The sequence below is a fragment of the Lissotriton helveticus genome, chromosome 1_1 (genome assembly GCF_964261635.1).
Source record: "Lissotriton helveticus chromosome 1_1, aLisHel1.1, whole genome shotgun sequence".
Taxonomy (NCBI): Eukaryota; Metazoa; Chordata; class Amphibia; order Caudata; family Salamandridae; genus Lissotriton; species Lissotriton helveticus.
Window position 1 is genome coordinate 757,817,787 of NC_136057.1, and position 21,239 is coordinate 757,839,025.

The 21,239-nt window shown below is 39.9% G+C and overlaps 1 protein-coding gene across 1 annotated transcript in view; it reads right to left on the reverse strand.

Moving 5' to 3' along the window:
* Positions 1 to 21,239, reverse strand: part of PDZRN4 (PDZ domain containing ring finger 4) — a 575,813-nt gene that overhangs the window by 315,924 nt on the left and 238,650 nt on the right. Inside the window, exons 2-3 of the mRNA XM_078655512.1 lie at positions 9,839 to 10,086; positions 4,210 to 4,312 (exon numbers count right to left, since the gene is read on the reverse strand). Of these exons, the coding sequence (XP_078511638.1) occupies positions 4,210 to 4,312; positions 9,839 to 10,086 (351 nt within the window). The remainder of the gene's footprint in view (positions 1 to 4,209; positions 4,313 to 9,838; positions 10,087 to 21,239) is intronic.

The window sequence follows — 21,239 nt, forward strand, 5'->3', positions numbered from 1 at the left end:
CTCCCTGTTCGCGATCAATCATCAGCGCCCTTCCCTGACCCTGCAAGCATCCCCCATGAACCCCGACCGCCCCCACTCTCACATGCACAAGTCATGAACCCTTCTCCTTCTGCATGACTCTGTCACTGGGAATCACACCCCGCGCCTGACCAACACCTCCTTTCCTTCCATGAATACCCCTCTTTTGATAAACCCTTCCTCTACGCTCGATTGTCCACACCGATCCTTCCTTTCACGAAAATCTCTCCTTTGATGACCCCTTCCTATGAGCCCGATTGTTTGCACGAACCGCTGGTCATCCCTTAGCCTGAGGATACAGTTTATTGCCCACTACTGTATGCACTCGCCTCTCTTGAAAGGAGCCACTATTGATCATGACCTCCCCACCCCCTGAGATTCGATCAGGCGCACACATTCTAAAGGAATCAGCAGAGCACTCAGCTGCGTGACAGCCTCCTCCTATTGTATGGAGGATAAGGGCCCCTACTGTAGCCACGTGTTGGAATATCTTCATACTCCACAATGTCTTGATTGTAAGGAAGGATGTCTGTGTGCCATAAACCTGTGTATAAAAGACGAAGGCTCAGAGAAACTTGTTAGAGCACCTCCTGAAGACACTATGCGAGTGTCCGAAATGACAGGCTCTCCTCATGAGCAATAAAACTCTATTCTTGTATTCCTGCTTCCAGCGCCCGTCTCTTTATTTGGTAATTGTTCAAGATGGGAACTAAGAGGCGTCCTGCGCCAGCAGCCTGGGCATCAGGTGTGTTATGGGCTGACTTTTCCACAACCTGCTTATGTGGAAAATGGTCACTTTCTAGGTAGTGTTCTATTTAAAACTCTCTCAGCTGTTTGAATTGGGGCATTGACAGGAACGTGTAGTCCAGCACAGCAGCGCATTTGAGAGTGATGTGTGTAAGTGCTGGCAGTTAATCCATGCTATGGTTGCCTTTCAGGGCGTGCAGCCATAGTGCATCGAGAACTTTGACTAGTGTATCATCTGTTGCATCTCAGCGTTGCGGATCGAACAGGGGAGGTGGGATGTTCCATATTGAATCCGTCTGCCTCGTTGATTCTAGGATATTGCAGAAGTTGAACAAGTTCAGGTTGAAGGGTTTCCATGATGATTTCATGGGGACCACTGATTATAAAATCCACTTTGGTTTGTAGAGATTGTCTGACTGGACTTAAATATATAAAAAACAGAAGTAGCTTCTGCCTGGATTTATTTGGGAATTTAATTGAAATTCCCAGAGTCCATGATTTGTCTGATCTTAATCCCTCTATTTTACATTTCATGAAGGGACGGTAGAAAACTGCTAGTCACCTGCAGTGTGACATTTGATGGCCCTTTTACTAGCTGGAATAGTGAACGGTTCATAGTCCATCAATGTGTTAGATTCACTTGCCCATGCTTCCTGTGGGCAAATTAGATTGAATTCCAGAAGGTATTAGTTTACCTCCTTTTGGACTATGATTTCTTCCCAGCCTGCAGTAGTCCATGAGCCATATCCAATTCTAATTGTGGATTGGTAGGGAGCTCCTTCAAGGGTAGGGTATGACTCTGTGATATACTGATTACTTTGATTGGCTATGAGCTATTATACTGGTTATAGCTATGTACCATGGTGGCACTTCAATTCATGATTTTGGAGGTTGAATTGGCCCTTTGCAACTGAGGCACCCAATGATGGGCTGGCAAAGGATATTTTAGTTGACAGAACTCTATGGCTGTTCACGTGAGTAGCTGATACTATGACTGGACAAGAGGTTGCTTGCACTAAAGTTGTCCACTTTTGGGCCGGTATCAATGGCCCCTCTACTAATAAGTCTTGCAATTGTGCACCATCTATTTGAAGTTCTGTATGTATACTTCCTTCTTTATTACTGAATGGAAGAGGAGAGCCTTCCTTATTCCCTGGACCAGTCACTTTTTGCCTCAGTGCCAGTGTGGCTGGCCGCTTGATAAACAGTGGATACTGCTTCTGTTGCTCTTCTGATGCCAGTTCTGTGCTGTTTTTCCGCTTGTTTAATTTTCTCAGGCTCCTGCGGTTCATTTTTGATAGGACTGATAAATCGTATTATTTGCTATTTAGGTACTTTATAGTGTTCACTTGTTTGCCGTTCTCCGCTGATTGTGACACCACAATTTCCGCCCTGGGGGTGTTGTCTTTCACTTGGCCCAAGAATTGCACTGCATTTTTATATTATTCCTCTGGCTGTGGTTGCTCAGCCATGATGGCATCCATATTGCTAATTTGTATTACACTTAGGTAAAAATGACAGAATACAGGCTTTCCTGTGTCATTATAAGGCTGGGTTGGCGACTGTCCATTTTTCTCTGAGGTTATAGCTCTTTGTGAGGTGTTTTGTACTGGCATCCGATTCTGGAAACTGCACCTCTGCAGTGGAAATAAATAAGTTGGTTTGAGTTCGTTTATTGGCCCATTTTTTATTTGCTCTTGGCAAATGAACTGGTCGACATGGTTTTGTTGTCCTATAATCTTCTCTGATTGACTTTAATGTAGTTTGAACCTCCTCCAATTTTGATATGATAGCTTAACACAACTCATATCAGTTTTGGTGTTAATGGAGCAGTCTGAAAAGGAAGTACGACATCACAACGGGTTCCATTACAACGCGTGCTTTCACAACGAGTCCCTTACAACGCAAGTCATTACCACGACTTGCGTTGGGGGCGCGGATTGAGAATAGTATAATTTACTATTCTAACACCAGTCCCCGTGGACACTAGGGAAGGTGTTGGAATAGTAAATATACTATTCTTAATCCTCTAGCGCCCTCCAGCGCAAGTCGGGGTTACGACTTGCGTTGTAATGGACGCGTTGTGAAAGCATTGCGGAGTAATATCCGCATTGTGAAGGATGTTCCCCGTCTGAAAATGACTGATTTAGGCATTCAGTCCATATAATTTTATGTCTATCCACCTTTTCTATCAGTTCCAAATTATGAAGGGACACAGTTGTTTTTGCAGTTGTTAAAGATATTGTTTCTTTAATTTTGAGAAAGCTCCTGCTTTTGCGGTTTGTTTCTGAAAGCCAAAACAATTGCAGCCGGCCGCCATGAAGTGGTGGCCAGTTGTGATTAGCAATTTTGCCTAAAATGCTCTTGTCACAGTGGCAAAAGCACTTTCAGTATAAAAATTAGGTATTGGCAACATTTTCATTACTCTGGAAAATGTTGCTAAATTCATGAATTTCATATTACAGGAGATCTGCAAAAGGTCTCAAAAAATTAAATTAGGCTATTTTGCTTACGTTTTTCTTGTTTAAGGCTCGTTTGCACTGGAAATGTCTCATCAAATTTCCCCTGCCAGTGTGACTTCTAGATGCAAAGTATGCCCTTGCGTTAAAAAATTGATACAAGATACAGGCAAACCACATTTCAACTTAAAAGTGAAATTTACCTAAATTTCCAAGAAATGTATACAAAAACATGTAGCTCTGTGAGAGTCAGCTTTAATCATGGTGGTGGCTTACCACTGGTCCAGCACAGACATAGCTCTACAAGCCCTGTTGATTGGACATAACATCAACTAAAGTTAAAAACCAACAATCCATTTAGTCGTTTAATAGACTATTTTCCAGAATTAAGGACTTTAAACATTTTCTCAAATACTCTTTTTAATACTGCCTTAGCTTCACTGGCTGATATTGTGGCTCTGGTTAATAACTTTCAACATATCTTCGTCATCTATTATTTTTTCTCACTATCTTCCTGCTTTAATTGATGCTCTAAACACATTTTATTAACTGCATCTAACACCAGCATTTTACTGCCGGTGTTCTAAACTTGAATACAATCTAGATGCTTAATAACATCCCGTTATTTATTTGCCCATTTGTAATTCTATGTGTTTTTCTATTTAAGCAATATAATTTTTATGCTATTAAAGTTGAGCAATTATGACATTTAGCCAGCAATATATAAAATGTCATCCATCATAAATTACATTAGTACTACTTATAAACTCATTCACCCCAAACTGCATCTGTGGTGTGCACAAACAAATGCAGCAGAGATATTGAAGCGACGAACAGGGCCATCTATTTCGTAAAGTCCCACAGTCTGCAAGCATAGTCCCTGACAACGAGCAATAGGCAACAACTGTGGCAGTCTGAGGTTGAATGGACTTTAAAGATCATTTGATATAGAACTGGGTGCTAAAAAAATTGACAGCAATCTTACCTCGTACTCAAAGTCCTCTGTTCTATCGGCGTCAGTAGGCATGCTGGACAGATAGTCATTACCATCATACAATTCATGCTCCATTGGGTGGAGAGAATGACAGCTGGAGACAAAACGGAGAAAAATGAAATGTGCTTCTTTAATTAAAGAATAATACAACATGTATTGTGTCGCATTGTTCGCAGTGTTTACGGGCTTTACGACACGACATATTGTAAGATCATTAAACGAGTCTACGGTCATCTATCACATTAAGCAGATTTCGTATCTTGAGATATGTGCAAACTGAATATTTTTACTGTGGAATAAGGAAGCCCATTGGGAAAATTAAAGGGAATATTAAGAATTGCACAAATCTGATACATTGCGCTATCAAGTGGCTTAGAGGAGAACATCTATTTGCTTCACTCTTTACTTTGCATAGGTATATTGCTCAACAGCGTGATTATAGATTGCATATTCTCTGTTTTAATAAGTAAAGCATTCAAATCGTACAAAATGAAGCTAGTTGTTTCCAGAGGAGAAACAAGCTGAACCAGTCTAAAAAGAAGAGTGCTAAATTATACTGACTGTCATTTGAGCGCTTCTCAAAAATCTAATATATTATCAACAGGTAATGAAAACCTCAATGCTCCAAATACAAATTGAATTAAAGATCCTTTTTACGAGCAAAACTATTAATTTCTACTGTTTAAAACTAGTGCATATTAAGGCATATGAGGATAATCTGAAGCAGGTAGCACACTTGCAAATATTGAAAGAATAATAGGAGCTTGGATAAAGAAGTTGTACGGACCATTCCGCTGCGAAAAATTGTTTTCTTTTTGCTATTTTAGCTGAAATCTGACCATATTCTGGTGTGTAATTTTCGATTATAATCTGCTTTTTATTACACTGTTTCTCTACTAAAATGTAAAAGAAATACATAATCCATAGGTTTGCGATTATTAAAAGGGTCTCTGTTAACCTGCAATTTTAAAGCAGTTATAGCTCTATGTACAAAAGTATTTTGGAGTAAAAAAATCTGCGATTTGCAAAATTAGAGTGCAATGGTTACTGGTTGTGAGGGAACCCTACTAAAGCAGCAAGCACAATCTTTGCCATGGTGAACTGTGCCTAACCCACTGGTAGCTTGATACTGAGCAGTCAGGCTAAACTTAAAGGCAATGTACGTAACAAAGTGAAAACACATCACAAAAAGGATCCCACACCAGATTAGACAAATAGAGCAGATTATCATCAATAAAACAAGACAAAATTACAAAATTCCTGGACCGTAAACAAGCATCTTGAGACTGGTTTCGGGGTTCCACTCTTCATCAGCCAGACTAGCTTGAATCCAGTGGCTCAGTGAGCACAAGACCCACATCTGGGCATTTTCTTTCCACTCGGAGCAACAAAAGAAAAAAGAAAAAATGATGGACGGAATACTAAACAAATCAATCATTCACCCCCATCACAGATCTGGGTTTAATCCTCATATTCTTTGCTCACCACACCACCCCAGTTTGAACCTAGCCATATGCAAGTTAGTCTTGACACTGCCAGGGTATGCCCAGACATGGGTCCCGTGCGCTCCATGCCACTGGAATCAAGCTAGCCTGGCTGATGAGGGGTGAAACCACAAAACAGGTCCATAGATGCTTGTTTCTTGTCCAGGGAGAACCAGGCCTGGCATTTCGGGATGTACTGTTTCCAAGGGGACCAGGGTCAAGACTGATTTGCATATGGCTGGGTTTAAACTGGGATGGCATGGGGATCAAAAAAACACTGAATTTTGGCCCAGATCTCTGTACTGGGTGAATATTTGACATTGAACAGCATTCTGTCCATGAATTGTTCTTTTTGGATTTGCAGTCGCACTAGTAACATTTAATTTAGAGGCCCAGGGTACATGTAGTACCATTGTACTAGGGACATATTAGTAGGCCTGGGTGGTAAATTCCGTTCTGCTTGCGGAATTTGGGTAATTTCGCGTTACGCGGAGAATGCGGAATTGCTGAAAATTCCGCGATCCGCAGCTTCACTGACTTTTTTGCTTGTTTGTGCTTTCAAAATGCGTATTCGCGAGATATTTCTCCGTGAGCACGCAAACAGCATTCGCGAACAGGAAAAAAGCATTGCGACAAGGCGGAACAAGCAATTCCGCATGTTGCGGAACTTCTGCGTGCTCGCGTAGATTTTTTACCGTTTTGCTGAGCTTCCGCCCACCCCTACTTATATGTAAATTAATTTGGGTGTAAGCCAATTCTACCATCCTTAGAGGAGGGAGCACAAGACCTTTGGAACTGGTTATCAGGGGTAAAGTGCACAGAGTTCTAAGGCCGACACAAAAAAAAAGAGAAAATTATGGCGGAGTCAGACAACAAGTTTGGGAGAAGACCACCCAAATTCTGAGAGGTCTATCATAGAGGCTTTATAACTCCAAAACAGTGTTTATGAAAAGAGTTAAAGTTACTCTGTGAGCCTGAAAAGCTTTTCTGAGTAACAAAGTAAAGACTTGTTTGGAAATGTAAATAGGAGTGTGTGTTTGTGATTCCTAACTCTATGTATCAAAGCTTTAACCTCATTTGCAGATGCAAATCATTGATCCAGGTCACCAATGCAATGCAATGCTCTGCCAGTGTAATTTATTTCAAGTGAACATTTCTTTTAAAGTCAGCCATGTTTTTTTAGGGGAGCCAGGATGCTCTTCAAAGAAATGGTAAATTGAAATTAATATAAACACATGGATGGAGGTCTACTGCCTCTTGAAGGCCTCCATCACTGGATTCACAAGCATTTGCAAGAAGTCACTGTATGTCTCCTGCCTATCAATATTTATTAGGCAGGGGTGTTTAGAGCTGTCCTGCTAATCCACTTTCCAAAGTCCGGGTTGTAAATGAGTTTGACTGCAGCTTGCAACTTCTGATTTGCACTGGGCCTTTATGTATTGGGTCCTTAGTTATTTAGGTGCCACAAGGGTCATAGCCAGTAACTATTACAATATTAGTGGGGAACCCGGATTCCCAATGTTTCCTCCACAGACATTTTGCTAACTAAAAATAAGAGCAAATACCCTAAAATTAGAAATATTGTAAGAGTTGGATTTGAAAACACTGATATACTTGGAAATTACCCAATACTCAGAGGACCAATTGTAACTTCATGCATTCCTACAGCTCAGAATTACTGATCATTGTTGGTAATTGGTTTGAACCAGTGTATCTTCTAGACTTCAAGACTGAAGCACAACTTGCACCTATCAAAAGGGTTCCTCCATTAGCCCTCCATTTATGAGTTGAAGCACATAATCTCTTTAGTTCGTATTTACCTGAAGTGTACAGTTTGCTGTAAAACATTCCATGTTACTGGCTGTAAAATAATGAGCAGGCCTATTCTCTTGGTAGACACATGGAGGAATTTAATGAAAATGCTTTGCCAAACAAGGTTTTTATATTCTAGGGAGGTGATACTCTCCATGCTCCATAATGTCATTTAAGCTCTAAATACATTGTGTCCAAAGATCCTGTAAATCAGTGATGTAAGAACTCAACCAGCACAGAGCTAAATCCAAATCCCTTTTCACCTACTTTAATCCATGCAACGAGCAAGGGGCACCGAATTGAGCAAAAAGCAGTTGAGAGTTTCCCCTCATCAATAACGCAGTCACCGCTGTCCAAGGTATTAAAAGATGGCGGTTTGGATACCCAGTGGAACTATCTTGGATACCTTGAGGGTGATGGAATCCTGAGTGCTTATTGCCTAAGAAACTAAATTGTTCAATGTGGTCTTTGAGTTAAATTGTAGCAGCCTTCTCCATCATTTTCAACAGCAGATGGATATTCTATATAAGCCAATAAGCTTTAAGGCCTAAAGACTACACAAATTGTTTCTTCATAAGGAGAGTCACCCAGGTTCTCTCAAAATATTAGAATCATTCCCTCTCTGAGGGAACTGTTAATTATGTCCTGATGATATGAGGCAATTTCTGCATGATGATCTATCATAATTATATTTGGTCATGGATGCTAATGATATATTGTGGATTTACACTTTCAATGAAACATACAGACTTTTTCAACATGATTTCCCTAAATAAGAAAGTAAACAGAGGGCTGACTACAAGTCATATCTTAGTAAACCCATATTTACTTGGTTGGGTATAGAGGTACAGACCCAGAAGAGCTTGTTTTGAAATTAGCCATGGATCGTGTTAGACCAGGATTTAGGTACGTTAGAAGAGCTCTCAAGAAACTTTCTCAATCTTTCACCCCTTCTTTTTAGCCATGTCACCCAACTAACAAGCACACACGAGAAAAAACAACTCACTACTTCCCCTTTTCAAATCCACTCTTATAATTCCTTTCATACCCCAAACTCTACTAAAAACACAATACATCAAGAGCACAATACTAACACAAAAAATGCACAAGGAAAAACCAAAACAAAAAATTGTACTAACTAATATTTTGGGTTCTGAGTAGCATTCTACTCGTCGAAAAAAATGCTTCAATGCCTCATTAGTGGTAGTGAGCATTATTATAAATACATTTACGTTTACAGTTACAATTATAAGGTGGGGAATGAGGGATTAGTAGTTTTCCTCTTAGTGTGCAACAGTTTTCTGAAAATATTTCAGCCACTCTAATAGAAGTAGCAAAATGGCCCCTCTGTTGATGATTGCCGTCGTATCCTCTTGTTCAATTCTTTAGGTGTAGCTAATTTAGCCTCAGTTCAAGACTTTTTCTATTTGATTTCATTGCATGTGAGTGTTCACTGTAACAATGTACGTTCCTCTGTAAATCAGTTTTGAGATGTAGGTAATTTATTTCTAGGAGTCATTTCAAAGGGTCATGTTCTTCCTCAAGTGCCACAGGTGTTCAGCTATACCATGCTAACCTGAAATTAGTGTTGCCAATTGAAGGCTGGTCCTTTTGTCTATTGTCGAGCATTTCAATAAAACCCACAATAAATAAAAATGTAATGCAAACATAGTGAATAAAACTGAATTTTATAATTAATCCTTAACCCACAAGTTAACAAAAACAGGAAGAGTACACGAACCAAGGTGAAAGGGTGTGTTGCTGTGCTTCTAGGCAGCTCCTAAATTAGCTCAGTCACATGGCAATGATGCAATCCCAAGTCAGATGTCGGCGCCAGGGAAGTGCAAGCCAGGGGATGCTGTGCACAGCAGTAAAAAAAGAACAGAGGGCAGCCCAGATGAGACACAACTACTGACTGTTCTCGTGCCCCTGAGGGCCCAGCCCTTGACTGTCCAAGATTCAAAAACGCAATTCCTGCTATTAGAGATCCTCTTAAGCAGAATAATGCCCCCAATTTCCAATAAAACGCACAATAAGTCATTATTTAAAGAATAAACAAAGAATGTAGCTGCACTTTAAAATCAACAAGTGGGGTAACAAAAGTGGACAGTAACAAGAACCCGCGCTTTTGAGGACCAGAATAACGACCATCTATTTTGGAGGCTGCTAACTGCCGCCACCAATTGTCTGCACACTGCCCATAGCAGTGTGTGCCTAGTACACTTAACCCAGCTTGAGGCAGCCTCTTTCCATCATATGTAAGAAAAACTCTGGTTATGAGGGTAAAACTAGACTGTTAGTTAGCAAAACTGTGAACTGTGTACCTGTCTGACAGAAGAAAGGGGCAGATATCCGGTACCGGAGGAGTAGATGGTCTCAGCTTAGCCAGCGCCATGATGTGCTCAAAGGTGATATCTGTTTGGGTGCTGACAGTGACGTGCTGCGCGTCTTGAGCGCTTCCATGAGCTCTGGGCGCGCGCCGTAGAACCTGCACCACGATTGGATCTTTGGCACTGCGGAACGCTTCCACGGCCTCCTCATGGGTGGCTTTGGTAAGATCCTTTCCGTTGACCTGAAGGATAGAAAAATAATGGTCAAAAAAGACTAGTAACTTTTACTCGTAAAATGTATCACTATTCATCCCATCAGAAATACGTCATGAATAATTCATTTAGCCGCACAGTATAATGAACTGTTAGTTGACGAACCAAACCAAGCGAATACGATTAGGATTTGGTTCAAAACCTAAAGCTTTGTTTTATGGTAAAATAAAAATAAAAAATCACAGTAAGAAACCAATTTAAGCATTTAGGCTTAGACTGGTCTTTCTGCTGTTTAGCAAAAATTGCAAATACATTGAATTAGTAGAGTCATAAATTGATTGCCAACTTTCCATTTGGCATGGAGTGTGAGCACATACTCTAAATGTTTATCCTCGCACTTCATATTTTATTCAGAAATGAAAGGTTTAAACTGTTCTGCTGGAACACAATAGCTAGAATTATGGAAAGTCTCTGAGAGGAATCAGCATTTAAACAGCAAAATGGTTTTCCAAGCTTCTAATTAATAGTGCTGCCATTCAGGCGTTCTTGTTTTATTTACTCCTTGGGAAACCGAACATTGCTGGTCTTTTCTGTGGCTTTTTGCATCCATAATTTGTAGGTCTCGCCCTTTTACATAGCTGAGCTAATCAGATTTGATAGAACTCTATGAATCATTTAAGACTTAAAGAAAAGTCATGTTTATTAGATTAGAGTATGTTTTTCACAGTAAAATGACAAACTTTTTTTCAATGATGGCACTGATCTGTAGATACCAATATATTTGGGTTTTTGGAACACAGATTAGTTTTGGTTAGTTAATTTTGAAGGACATTGTGCCAAAGCAATGCATGTTGTATATACTTTCTCACAACAGCTTTTTTTTAACCTTAATTGAAAGATAAATACTAATAACTTATATTTTGAAGAAACACGTTTTTGTGAAATTAAATCTAGCCTATTTTCTGCAGTACCCACACAATATTTCACGAGTTATCACATTGGATTGCAACTGTCAATAGATCACATTTTATAACAGATTTCACACTAGTTAGGTAGCATTTCCATTCGGATTGTTTGTTTAATATTAGGCCTCAACTTCTTCCTTAATTCATTTGGGTTCATTCTGGAGCACCCACTAGAAGTGAACGTGAGGGGTTGGGGCAGCAGGTGTCTGAGATGGGGAAGAACCCATTAGCTTAGGCAGGGGTTCAATACAATCTAAGGGTTGGTACATCTCCAGTATTTGGAGGCACTGGCATGGGTGTTCTTTTGAAAGATGAGTCTTGAGTCTTGAGCTTTTTGCTGAATTGCAGTTGGAAGCGAATGAGCCCCTTTTTGAGGTTGGCATTCCATTGGTCTGCTGTCTAGGGTACAGGTTGTAAAAACTTGCTTCAGAATATCTTTCTTTCGGGTAATTTAGTAGTTCCAGTTTTTCTGAGCTATTGGCTTCAGGTGTTGGCGTTACGTTTGGAAGCAGTGAGTTTCCTACATCATAACTGCGTCATACGTGATGGTGTCTGTAGCAGGCATGTTAGAAGCTTTAATCTGGCCCAGACACAACTTTTGCAGGGCCCTCTCTGGTCTTTTTTCGTACCTCGTAATTAGAGCGAACCATTTTTGATGCTACCTAGCTGTGTGGCAGTGTTAGCTGCATTATAAAAGCACAGACCAGGCCTGTTTTGTTTGTTGGTTTGTTTTGTTACATTGTGTGACACGTTGTGTGGCCCCAGAAAGCATGGACCTGGAGCAAAGAGCCCCATCTGCTTTTGTGACGCCCTTGTGTTGCAGGATGTGGAAGGGAAACCAGTGAAGTCTGACCAGCTCTGTAACTGGCAGGTTGCACTTCAGAATATCCTTAGCAAAAATATTGTCTGACAGAAATGCAGTATCTTAAATAAAGTTGGCAGAAAATCAACCCATTCGCTGTAGCTATAGATTTTCTATTATGAACTGCAATACGGATTCATTTTGTAAACGATATTTAGAACACAATGTTTCTGTCAAACCCATTAAGGGTACTGAATATACATTTGCAGATGTAGTATTGCTTTGATAGTAGCTGCAGATAAGTCCGGAATATTACTAATCAAAGGAGAATGAACAACTAAGTGGTGCAAGAATAGGGCCGTGACATTTCCCTGAAAGTTTAATCGAAGGAGGCATGGTTTTTGTTACAAGGTGGGCACAGCTTAACATCACTGATGCAATTCGGTGCACAGGGTGATTCAGGGAGAAATCCTTTAAGGTTCATGACTGTGAGATGCATTTAGATGTACAGTTGGGTGATGTCAGTGGGGAGTACCAGTTGTGTTTTTGTAGGATTGGGTTTCAGCCAGGTATTTGAAATCCTTATCTAGATAAGGGAGTGGCATGCCAGTAATACTTTGCATAGATTTGTTTATCATTCGCCTACTAGTGAATGATGACTTTGTTGACACCAAGCAGGTGCCCAAATGAAAATTGTTGATGAGAGAAGGAAATGTTGAGTGCCTCTCTATTGGCGGATAAAAACAAGGACGTGGCATGATCCATTTGGACAATTTATGTTGGCTGACCAGAAATTGATAAGTGCTTTGTGGTCTTGGTTTTAATGACTGTGACGAAGGAATAAGCCCTGTAAATGGAAGGGTATTGTTCCCTTCTTGGACGGTAGCTGTTTCTCTGCTGCTCAGGCCCTGAAGTCAGACGAAGAGGGCTGCAAGAGGGATTATTTGATATTATGAGTATGATCAAATGCCAATGAATCACCTCAAGGTATGTGCGATACAAGACAGGGTGATAATTATTTTTTTTAATTATTGAGATGCTCTGATCTAAGAAACGAAAGTAATATTTGACTAGTTCTAAGACATGATGGGATGTTTTGAAGTTTCTCAGGGCACATATGCCACCAACACTGAATGAAGGACACACATCTATTACATGTGTGTGAGGTTGGTTCCAGTGATGCAAGGATGTTGCGGAAGTCTGGTTACAGGCTGAAAGGTGGTCCATTATACATGTTTTAGGAGACTTATATTGGCTGTCGGTTAGTGATTTAGGCTCCGTACTCAACACAGAGTAAAACATTATTTTTTTTTAACATAAATTTGTTGTTGACATTGGATTTTGCTATAGCATGCAATAATGTAGGATTGTCACTGCTGAACTTATTTAAATATCATTCTGCTTTCAGTTTTTGATTAAACAAGGATTGATTTTTAGGGTATGACTTTGCTGTGGGCAATTTTATTGTCCTTGAATAGCGAAGTTTCTTTTTGTGTGTATCCCATTTGCCTTTAGCACTCTGAAAGAAATCGCAAATGAAAAAGTACATTTGATAGCAATTGTGCAATACATTTGGTAACTAAAGCAGCAGTCCTTGCCTTGATTACCTATTGATGGGTTTGGGGTGATCATCAAAACACATAACTGGCATTATGACCATAAACACCACATAAAAGTCAAAACATACACCTGTACAAAGTTTGCATTATTCTGAAAAGTAAATAGAACTGCAATTGAGATGTGTGTGCTTTGTATGCGTCATGCCTGCAAAGCAATGGCACATTACAGGAAGTTATTTATTTATAAAGCACCTGAATCACCCCGAGGGGTGATTCGCACGCTATGGAGGTGCTGCAGTAGGCCATGAGGGGGAACATGTTAAAATAGTGAAGTTTTAAGGAGCCTTCTGAATTGGAGGTGCTCAGAGCTTTGCTGCAGATGGATAGGAAGCTGATTCCAATAGAGAGGGGCAAGGTGAAAGAAAGCCTTCCCACCCAGTCACATTTTTTGAACCGCGGTACAGGATGTAGAGATTTAGTTCTTGGAATGTGAATATAAATGACTTTGTAGCGTCACAGATGTAGCTTCGTCTGAGAGATTTGGGAGGGGGGTGAATCTCAAATTTCCTAACTAAAAAAGAAGTGGCCTCAGGTTGGAAGGATGAGATAACCAAGGTTCAAGATGAACTGTGTTCATTAGAACTGAGCCAGTACTAATTTGCATTAGGTGGGTGTAGGAAAATGCCTCTTTTGACATGGTTGGCCCCTACTTTTTGCCTGGTACGCGGGGCAACTTTTAGTGAGTGTACTGTGTCCCTGCTAGCAAGGTCCCCAGTACCAGTGTTCTTTCCCAAAACTGTATGATTGTTCCACAAATGCACCCATTTAGGATCCCCGTAGGTCCCAAGTAAGTGGTACCCCTGGTACCTAGGGCCTTGGAACTAACAAGGGTGCCTAAGGGCTGCCGCATGAGTTGTGCCACCCTAAGAAACCTCTCACCAAGCGCATGTAAACTGCCATTGCATCTTGCGTGCCTTGGTGCAGAGAAAACGGAAGAGTCAACATGGCACATATCCTTGTGTGCCATGCCTGCCAGCACTAATGTGGTATAGGTAGGTTACCCTTACAGCAGGCACATCTGAGAGAGTATAAGTGTCCCGGTGATATCTAAGTTTTCGTCTGTGGTGTCCAGTCGCAGCCAAACCCACACTCATGTTTTAGACAGCTTAGATCATTAAAAAGAACAATAACTTAGCTAACCCTATTTAAAGAAATAACATCCACAAGTACCAGCACACATAGAAGAATAAGGCAGTTTAAAGGTCTGTACAATTGTTACCTTCTGCTTAACCAGTCTCTCATTCACTCATATGTGTGACATTGTTTTTAATCTCCTACCTATTTTAAAATTATTTTACATGATCACAAGCAACATCTTCTCTTGGTCTCATAGATTGATGTGTATTTGGGATGGTCAGAGTTATTTACTTTAAACACTACTATACCTAGTAATTTTCGGCAGTCATGTTGTTTGTGCCTACCATTTTGATTACCAGGTATGCCACATCATAGACCTTAAATTACCTCTACATACAGTTTGTATGGCAGAGGACCCCAAAATGATTTTGTGGCACCTGTGGCCCACCTACACTGACCATGTGGTCCTGAATAGCGACCTCAGCAAGTTTGTGCTTTTGGAAAAAACAGCATTTAATCAATATTCAGGCTTCACAGTTAAAATGAGTGTCACGATTTATATATCATGGTCTGCACATAGACATATTGATGCCTATTCAAATTTGATCTTCTAATTATCCTTCAGCTATGTAGTCTCCCAGCTTCTGCAAGCCTCGTTCTCCATTTAATTAAGCACATGGAGGACAAATAATATTTATTTCTCGTTAGCGTTTGCCTTTGTGCTGGTCTAACCAGCAAAGCTAGACCGGCCTGAGATAATGAATATCTTTGTGATATTTTTAAAGTATATGCAATTTTCTATGAAACTTCCTTATTTAGAACTTATTTGGTGATATCTGCCAGTCGAATTTCAAAATTATCACATGAAAATATATGACTTTATTTCAGTCAGCTGCAACATATTATGCCATGTATGAGTTTGACATGAATGAAGATAATTAATCTTCTTGAAATATCTTTGAGAAGTGTATCCCTTTGGTGTTCCCACAGTGACCAATGTTCAGAAAGACTTAAATTATTGCTCATCTGTGCTGGTTATGGAATTGCATGGCTCTGTGGTGTGCTCTCTTGACTCAAGTGTCAAGTTTTTTTCTTCTACTACAAGCACTGGAAATTAGGAGATCCTTAACCAGAGATCGGGATAAACATACAACACATATTAACTTAGGGACACAGACATATCTTCAAAGGGACAGTGAAACATGTTTCGATTAATTACAGGTAGCTTCCATCTTTTATCTCAACTAAGGCAAAAAAGGCAACAAATTCAGAAGAGTTGGAATGTAAACATAAGGATGAAGGAAAAATGCTTCAGAATACTGAAAGGTGGGGTGAGATGAACAGAGAAAGGAACATTTCTCAGAAGGTCCTCAACAGGTGGAATTTTACAACAAAGAGCAGCCACTCTTATGGGTGAGTGGTAATCCTTTCAATGCTCAAACAAAGGAAACTCCTTGTTATGAAGATACTGATTGTTCCAGTTTTTTTCCACACCTGTTTAACTAATGGGCATATGTGCCTTGTATCGTGAATACATACCTGGAACAATTGGGGCATATATTGCTATATTGCAATCTCTAACCACAGCCACCATATTTGGAGGGATAACAAACATATCTATTGTAAAATGGCAGCTGGATCATGGAAACTTCAAAATGTCACCAGGTTGCCAATTACTAGTAGCAAACTCAATGCTAAAATAGTTGTTCCCGAAAGAAAACTAAATCCTGCTCATGGATGTTATTAAAATGGCACCACACTTGTTTCACTAAATAGTTTTCATGGACTTTCTCACACTGACAAGTCAGATGGTAAGCATGTTGTGCTAAGTGCCCTTTATTTTGCATTTGATTAGGGGCATCCCCCCTTTCCTCCTGTTTCTCAAACAGATTGGCTTGTGTCTTGTCATACTGTTATCCTGTCTGACCTACCACAAAAGCATCCTCATGGGCTACTCAAGAAATATCTCCACAAGCTGCAAAGGGTTGAAACTCATTTAGTTGTTCTCATTGTGGGTCAAGAGTCAGCAACCAGATCACACTGCCTCTCTGATCACTCCACTGTCTTCTGATCAAATACCGATTTCATGCAGAAACCAAATACTTTGTCATGGCTGTGCTTAAAGCTCATTAACTATGGTTTTGGTTATTCTACTTGTGTAACACACTGCAGAAATAAACATGCCCAAAAGGCACTAAAATAGATTAAATACTTGTTAAACAGCATTAAATAAATAAACAACCAATAAAAGTACAACTGAATTGAGTGAGAATGGCTATTGAGTATCATTTCAACAATGTCCAGATGCATTTTAAGTATTGAATGTTATTGAGGCATAAGACATGGCAAATTGGAACAACTTAAAAGAGTAAGAGGAGAATGGGGTGTGGAGGGGCTGAGACTTGAAAAAGATTTGAATTATCTTAATGCTTTCTGATGCAAGAGACTTATCTGTCATTATTGTGGGTTTTTTAAAAAATGTTGACGAAGTTTTATATAGCACGAACTTGACCGAAGGTATCAAGTATCAGAGCGCTTTACACGAGCACCAGTTGCATTTCATGAGGACAGATTCAGTTTTGTCAGATATGGGGAGATTAAGTGATTTGCCCAGAATCACAGGATGTTGAGTGTCGGTGCCGAGGCTCGGACCTGGTTCCCCAGATTCAAGGTCGACCACCCTAGTTAGACAAACTCCTCTTTTGAGAGTTATGATGAATCATTCTTCTGAGGAATTTATGTTGTATGCTGTGGCATTCTGCACAATCTTGAATGTGATCCCTGCATTTATGGGGAGTCGTATGCTTTTGAGGTGCGTTGCTACTAATACATTTGTTTACGTCATAAATCAGTCTTCTGTATGTTGTTTGTACCTTTTGAATATGTTTGATTTGGTGTACTAGTCACCCATAGAACAAGGCATTACACCAGCATTGATTCTTTCAAATTGATTTTTAAAACAAAAAATATTAAAAGAAAATCATTCTGTTGCTTTTGTGTGACCTGTGGAAAACAGTAGTCCAGTCAATCTTTCTTTCTTGACTAGAATATTATAGGTTTCTTTATCTTGGTCTTCCCTGGTTCCTTCTACTATGGCTCCAGAACATTAAAATTTCAACACATCATTTGGCCTTAGCACTTAACAATCAATATTTTGACTCTTCTGAAGACATTTTACTGGCTTCCAACGGAACAGCATTTTGTTAAAAGCACTATTTATCTGAAATAATGTCATTCACCTATCTGCATCGAGCTATACTAAAAGGTGTGAGGGTATTGCGTTCAAAGACAGCACACTCCTCTTCTTTCCTACGATTCATCTAGCCACGTTAGGGAGCTTTTTCAAGCATCCGAAACATAGGTTTTCCTTGTCTTAGTTCCGTTTCACTTATGGTGTGCCCAGTTCGTAAGACCCAAGACACCCTTTAACAAGGTAATCAACATTTTTAGGCATCATATCTCAAATGAAATCAAATCTAGATTTAAGTAAACCAGGCTCTCAACTATTAGGGGGTGGTCAGTAAATCAAATATTCCAATCACGGATAACCAATCCTAATAATAATGTACACAAAGAGCATATGTACTTTAGCACTGATCATCAGTGATAAAGTGCCCAGAGTCCTAAAGCCAACAAACACAGGTCAGGAAAAATAGGAGGAAGATGCAAAAGTTTGGGGATGACCCTGCAAAAGGCCCATTTCCAACAAGTCTTGAGTGGAGATTAATTGGAGTGTCTTCTTGGGAAATTTGATTTGGTTCAATGATGTTTGTGAACTGCCTCACTTCCAAATTCAAGTATAAATCTTCACCCCCATATCACTCACAAATTGTGTGATTTAGTTCTGATACAACTCTTCCAACCCTAACAAAAAAGGCCAATAAGAAAGCCCACTGCAAGTCTATTAGTTATCCAAAGGAACACACTGAAAATATTTGGTGGCAGTTGTTTCCAAATTCAGGGCTCCAACATCTGCGAGACTAATTCACTCCCCTGGAAAAAAGGGCATTCTAGAAATTAGGAGACTGAAAAAAACATCTATTCTGCTCTACGTACAACCTGCCTTCATCCGGCCACGGGCCAAGCACATAGATATAGACTGGCACACTTTGCCTAAGCTTGCAACAACCCGCACATGGTACACACCGCACACACAGCAAGAACAATCTCAACATCAACCCACTAAAAGGGTGAATCATTTCACACACTGCAGAAAAATGTAATGTCTATCCACACAAGAAGGGACCACACCCTGAGCATAGCTACCAGAAAAACCTGTAACATTCTTCAACTCAGAGCATGACAACACAGCGGGAACTCTTAGCTCTCAATTGAATACAGGGAATTCAAAATAATTGAGCACAACTTGCTGGCTTACAAAAGACAATCTCAATAATAACATTTTCTTGATCCTCACTGTACAATACACAGAAATACTAGAACTGAATGGCGAATAGCATCTTCAACGTTTAATCGCAACACGCAATTATAAATTCTGCAATTTAAATAAGCTTGGACGAGGTAAGTGCTACAAATACAACTTCCAAACTTTGATGCAGTCACATTCTTAAATAATCATTTAACTCACTGCGCTAAGAGTTTAGAGAAATGTTGAAAATGTATTTGCGTTCCCTTTTTTCTCATGAAAAAAATATGTTTTTTTTTCTGTCACACCTCCTGCAGTAATTATAATCACCTCACACTTCTTCAAAACCAAAAGGCACACAAAACAGCAGACCAAGGTCAAGCACAATGGTGCCAAAAGTTCTCAATATGCGGTGGTGCAGCTGCTTCCAACACCCGCTGTTTTAAGGGTGTAAATTCAAACAATATACAAAAAACAAAAGCGGAAGATGCACTCAAATCAAAGTCAATAGAGCGAGAGATGTTTAGATGATTATTTCTTCTTTATTCAATTCAAAAGAATGTTTTCATTGCGCACAGGCACAGCCAACGCGTTTCGTTCCCTACGTGCCGTGGGAACTTCGTCAGGGCATCAATAGAAATTGAGACAACTAAGGTGGCAGAAATGTCAATTAGCGACGTAATGCGAATATCTTAACCGATACGTTAAGAGAAACCATCATAAGTTCCATGGAATGTAGGTCCGTCGTGAGGTATCATGTAAGCCCGAAGATCGAGCAGGGATAATCGAGAACCGACTCAGTAAAAAGGAAATAAAATTCTGAAGATGCGTGCCCCCACCTCACATTTCTTGCATCATTATGCACGGTTAACCAGGAGTGAGTTTTGAAGCCCGGGAAAGTATGTGAACGTGCATAGTAACATCATGTCCATATTGCATTGGACAATGGAGAAATAGTAGTCTCCAGAGGGAAATATGTTTAAGTGATGAAAAATAATTAAAAAAACGAAACGTCTGGCATTCCTAGAATGTCGTTGTCTTGCAACAGTCGAAATTCCACAGCCAAAGGTTTAGGTGGTTCAGGCACATGAGAGGGAAGTAAAACGTGGCATCTTATTCTGGAGTTTATTTGAGCCTTTAGCTATCAGATTTAGGGTAGTGAATGAGCAGAGATTCAGCCCCTGCTTTGTTTTAGCCATAGATTCCAGGCATATAGCTCTTCCAAACTTAAAGAAATGATTGGACTTTTTCATGAGCCAGCGTCATTCCAACATGATCATTTATACAAGGGTTCCGTTTACATACAGTGCATGCTTTACAACTATCGCTTTAAATTTAATAAGACGTTTTTAATAAAATATGCTCCTTTTTGCATCATATAAATTGCCAACGGAAAAAAGTGCCGAAAGACAACTTTTTATATAAATAATATTAAGCGAATAACATTTTCCTGAAGTTACGTTAATAACACGTCAGAGACTGTTTTATTATATACTTTAATGAGATTGTACTTTTCTCCAAAGAGCACGGAGATGTGCTCAATAAACGTGCATAATTCCCTTTGTCTGCAGTTGGCAGACGGAGGACGTCTTCTTTCTCAAAATGCTTAACGTTTTCTTGAAAACCTAAAGCAAGCAATGACCTTTAAAATAACTCGCCATTTTCTGACAGTTTAATAGGATATAACAGTGTATGACACAAAACACTTTTTTCCAATCGAAGTCCATACACACACTGTTCATTAGTGTACCTAAAGGTCACCATTTTACACATTATGGCTCTCACTGTGGGGAAATAGCTTAATTGCTCTCTGCTGGCAGCTGTCTTAGATGTTTGTGTTCATTAGCCCCTGAGGGAATACAGCGCATCTTAAAACACCAATGGAAATGACAGTGATTGCATCCTTGCAGCATTTGTCTTGGGTTTACAAGGATCCTTTGTGCTTTTTTGATAGCAGGTCTGCTAGTTTCCAGCTAATGCTTGGATAGCGCCATCCAAAACAATGGATTTATGCTGCATCTTGCAGTGGTAACAAATTTGTTATTTCAGAATCCGCTACATGGTCCTTTCTTACTACGATCCCCAGCTACACTATTTTGCTATCTACCCCATTATAAGTTTTTCCTAAATTCCATGAGCCGATAAAATCCCACCCTGTCTTTGGGGATTTTTTCAAGTGGTGAACAGCCATACTGCAATAGGAGCATAAAGTATTCCTGGAAAACAGCTAATATGGCCCACTTTTGAAAGGAGGAGGAATTATTCACCCAGGGGTGACCTGAGGGTGTTTCCCGTACAAGACAACAATTTCTGGACTTGTTCTTTCAATGACACAAAAATACCTGATAGCTGC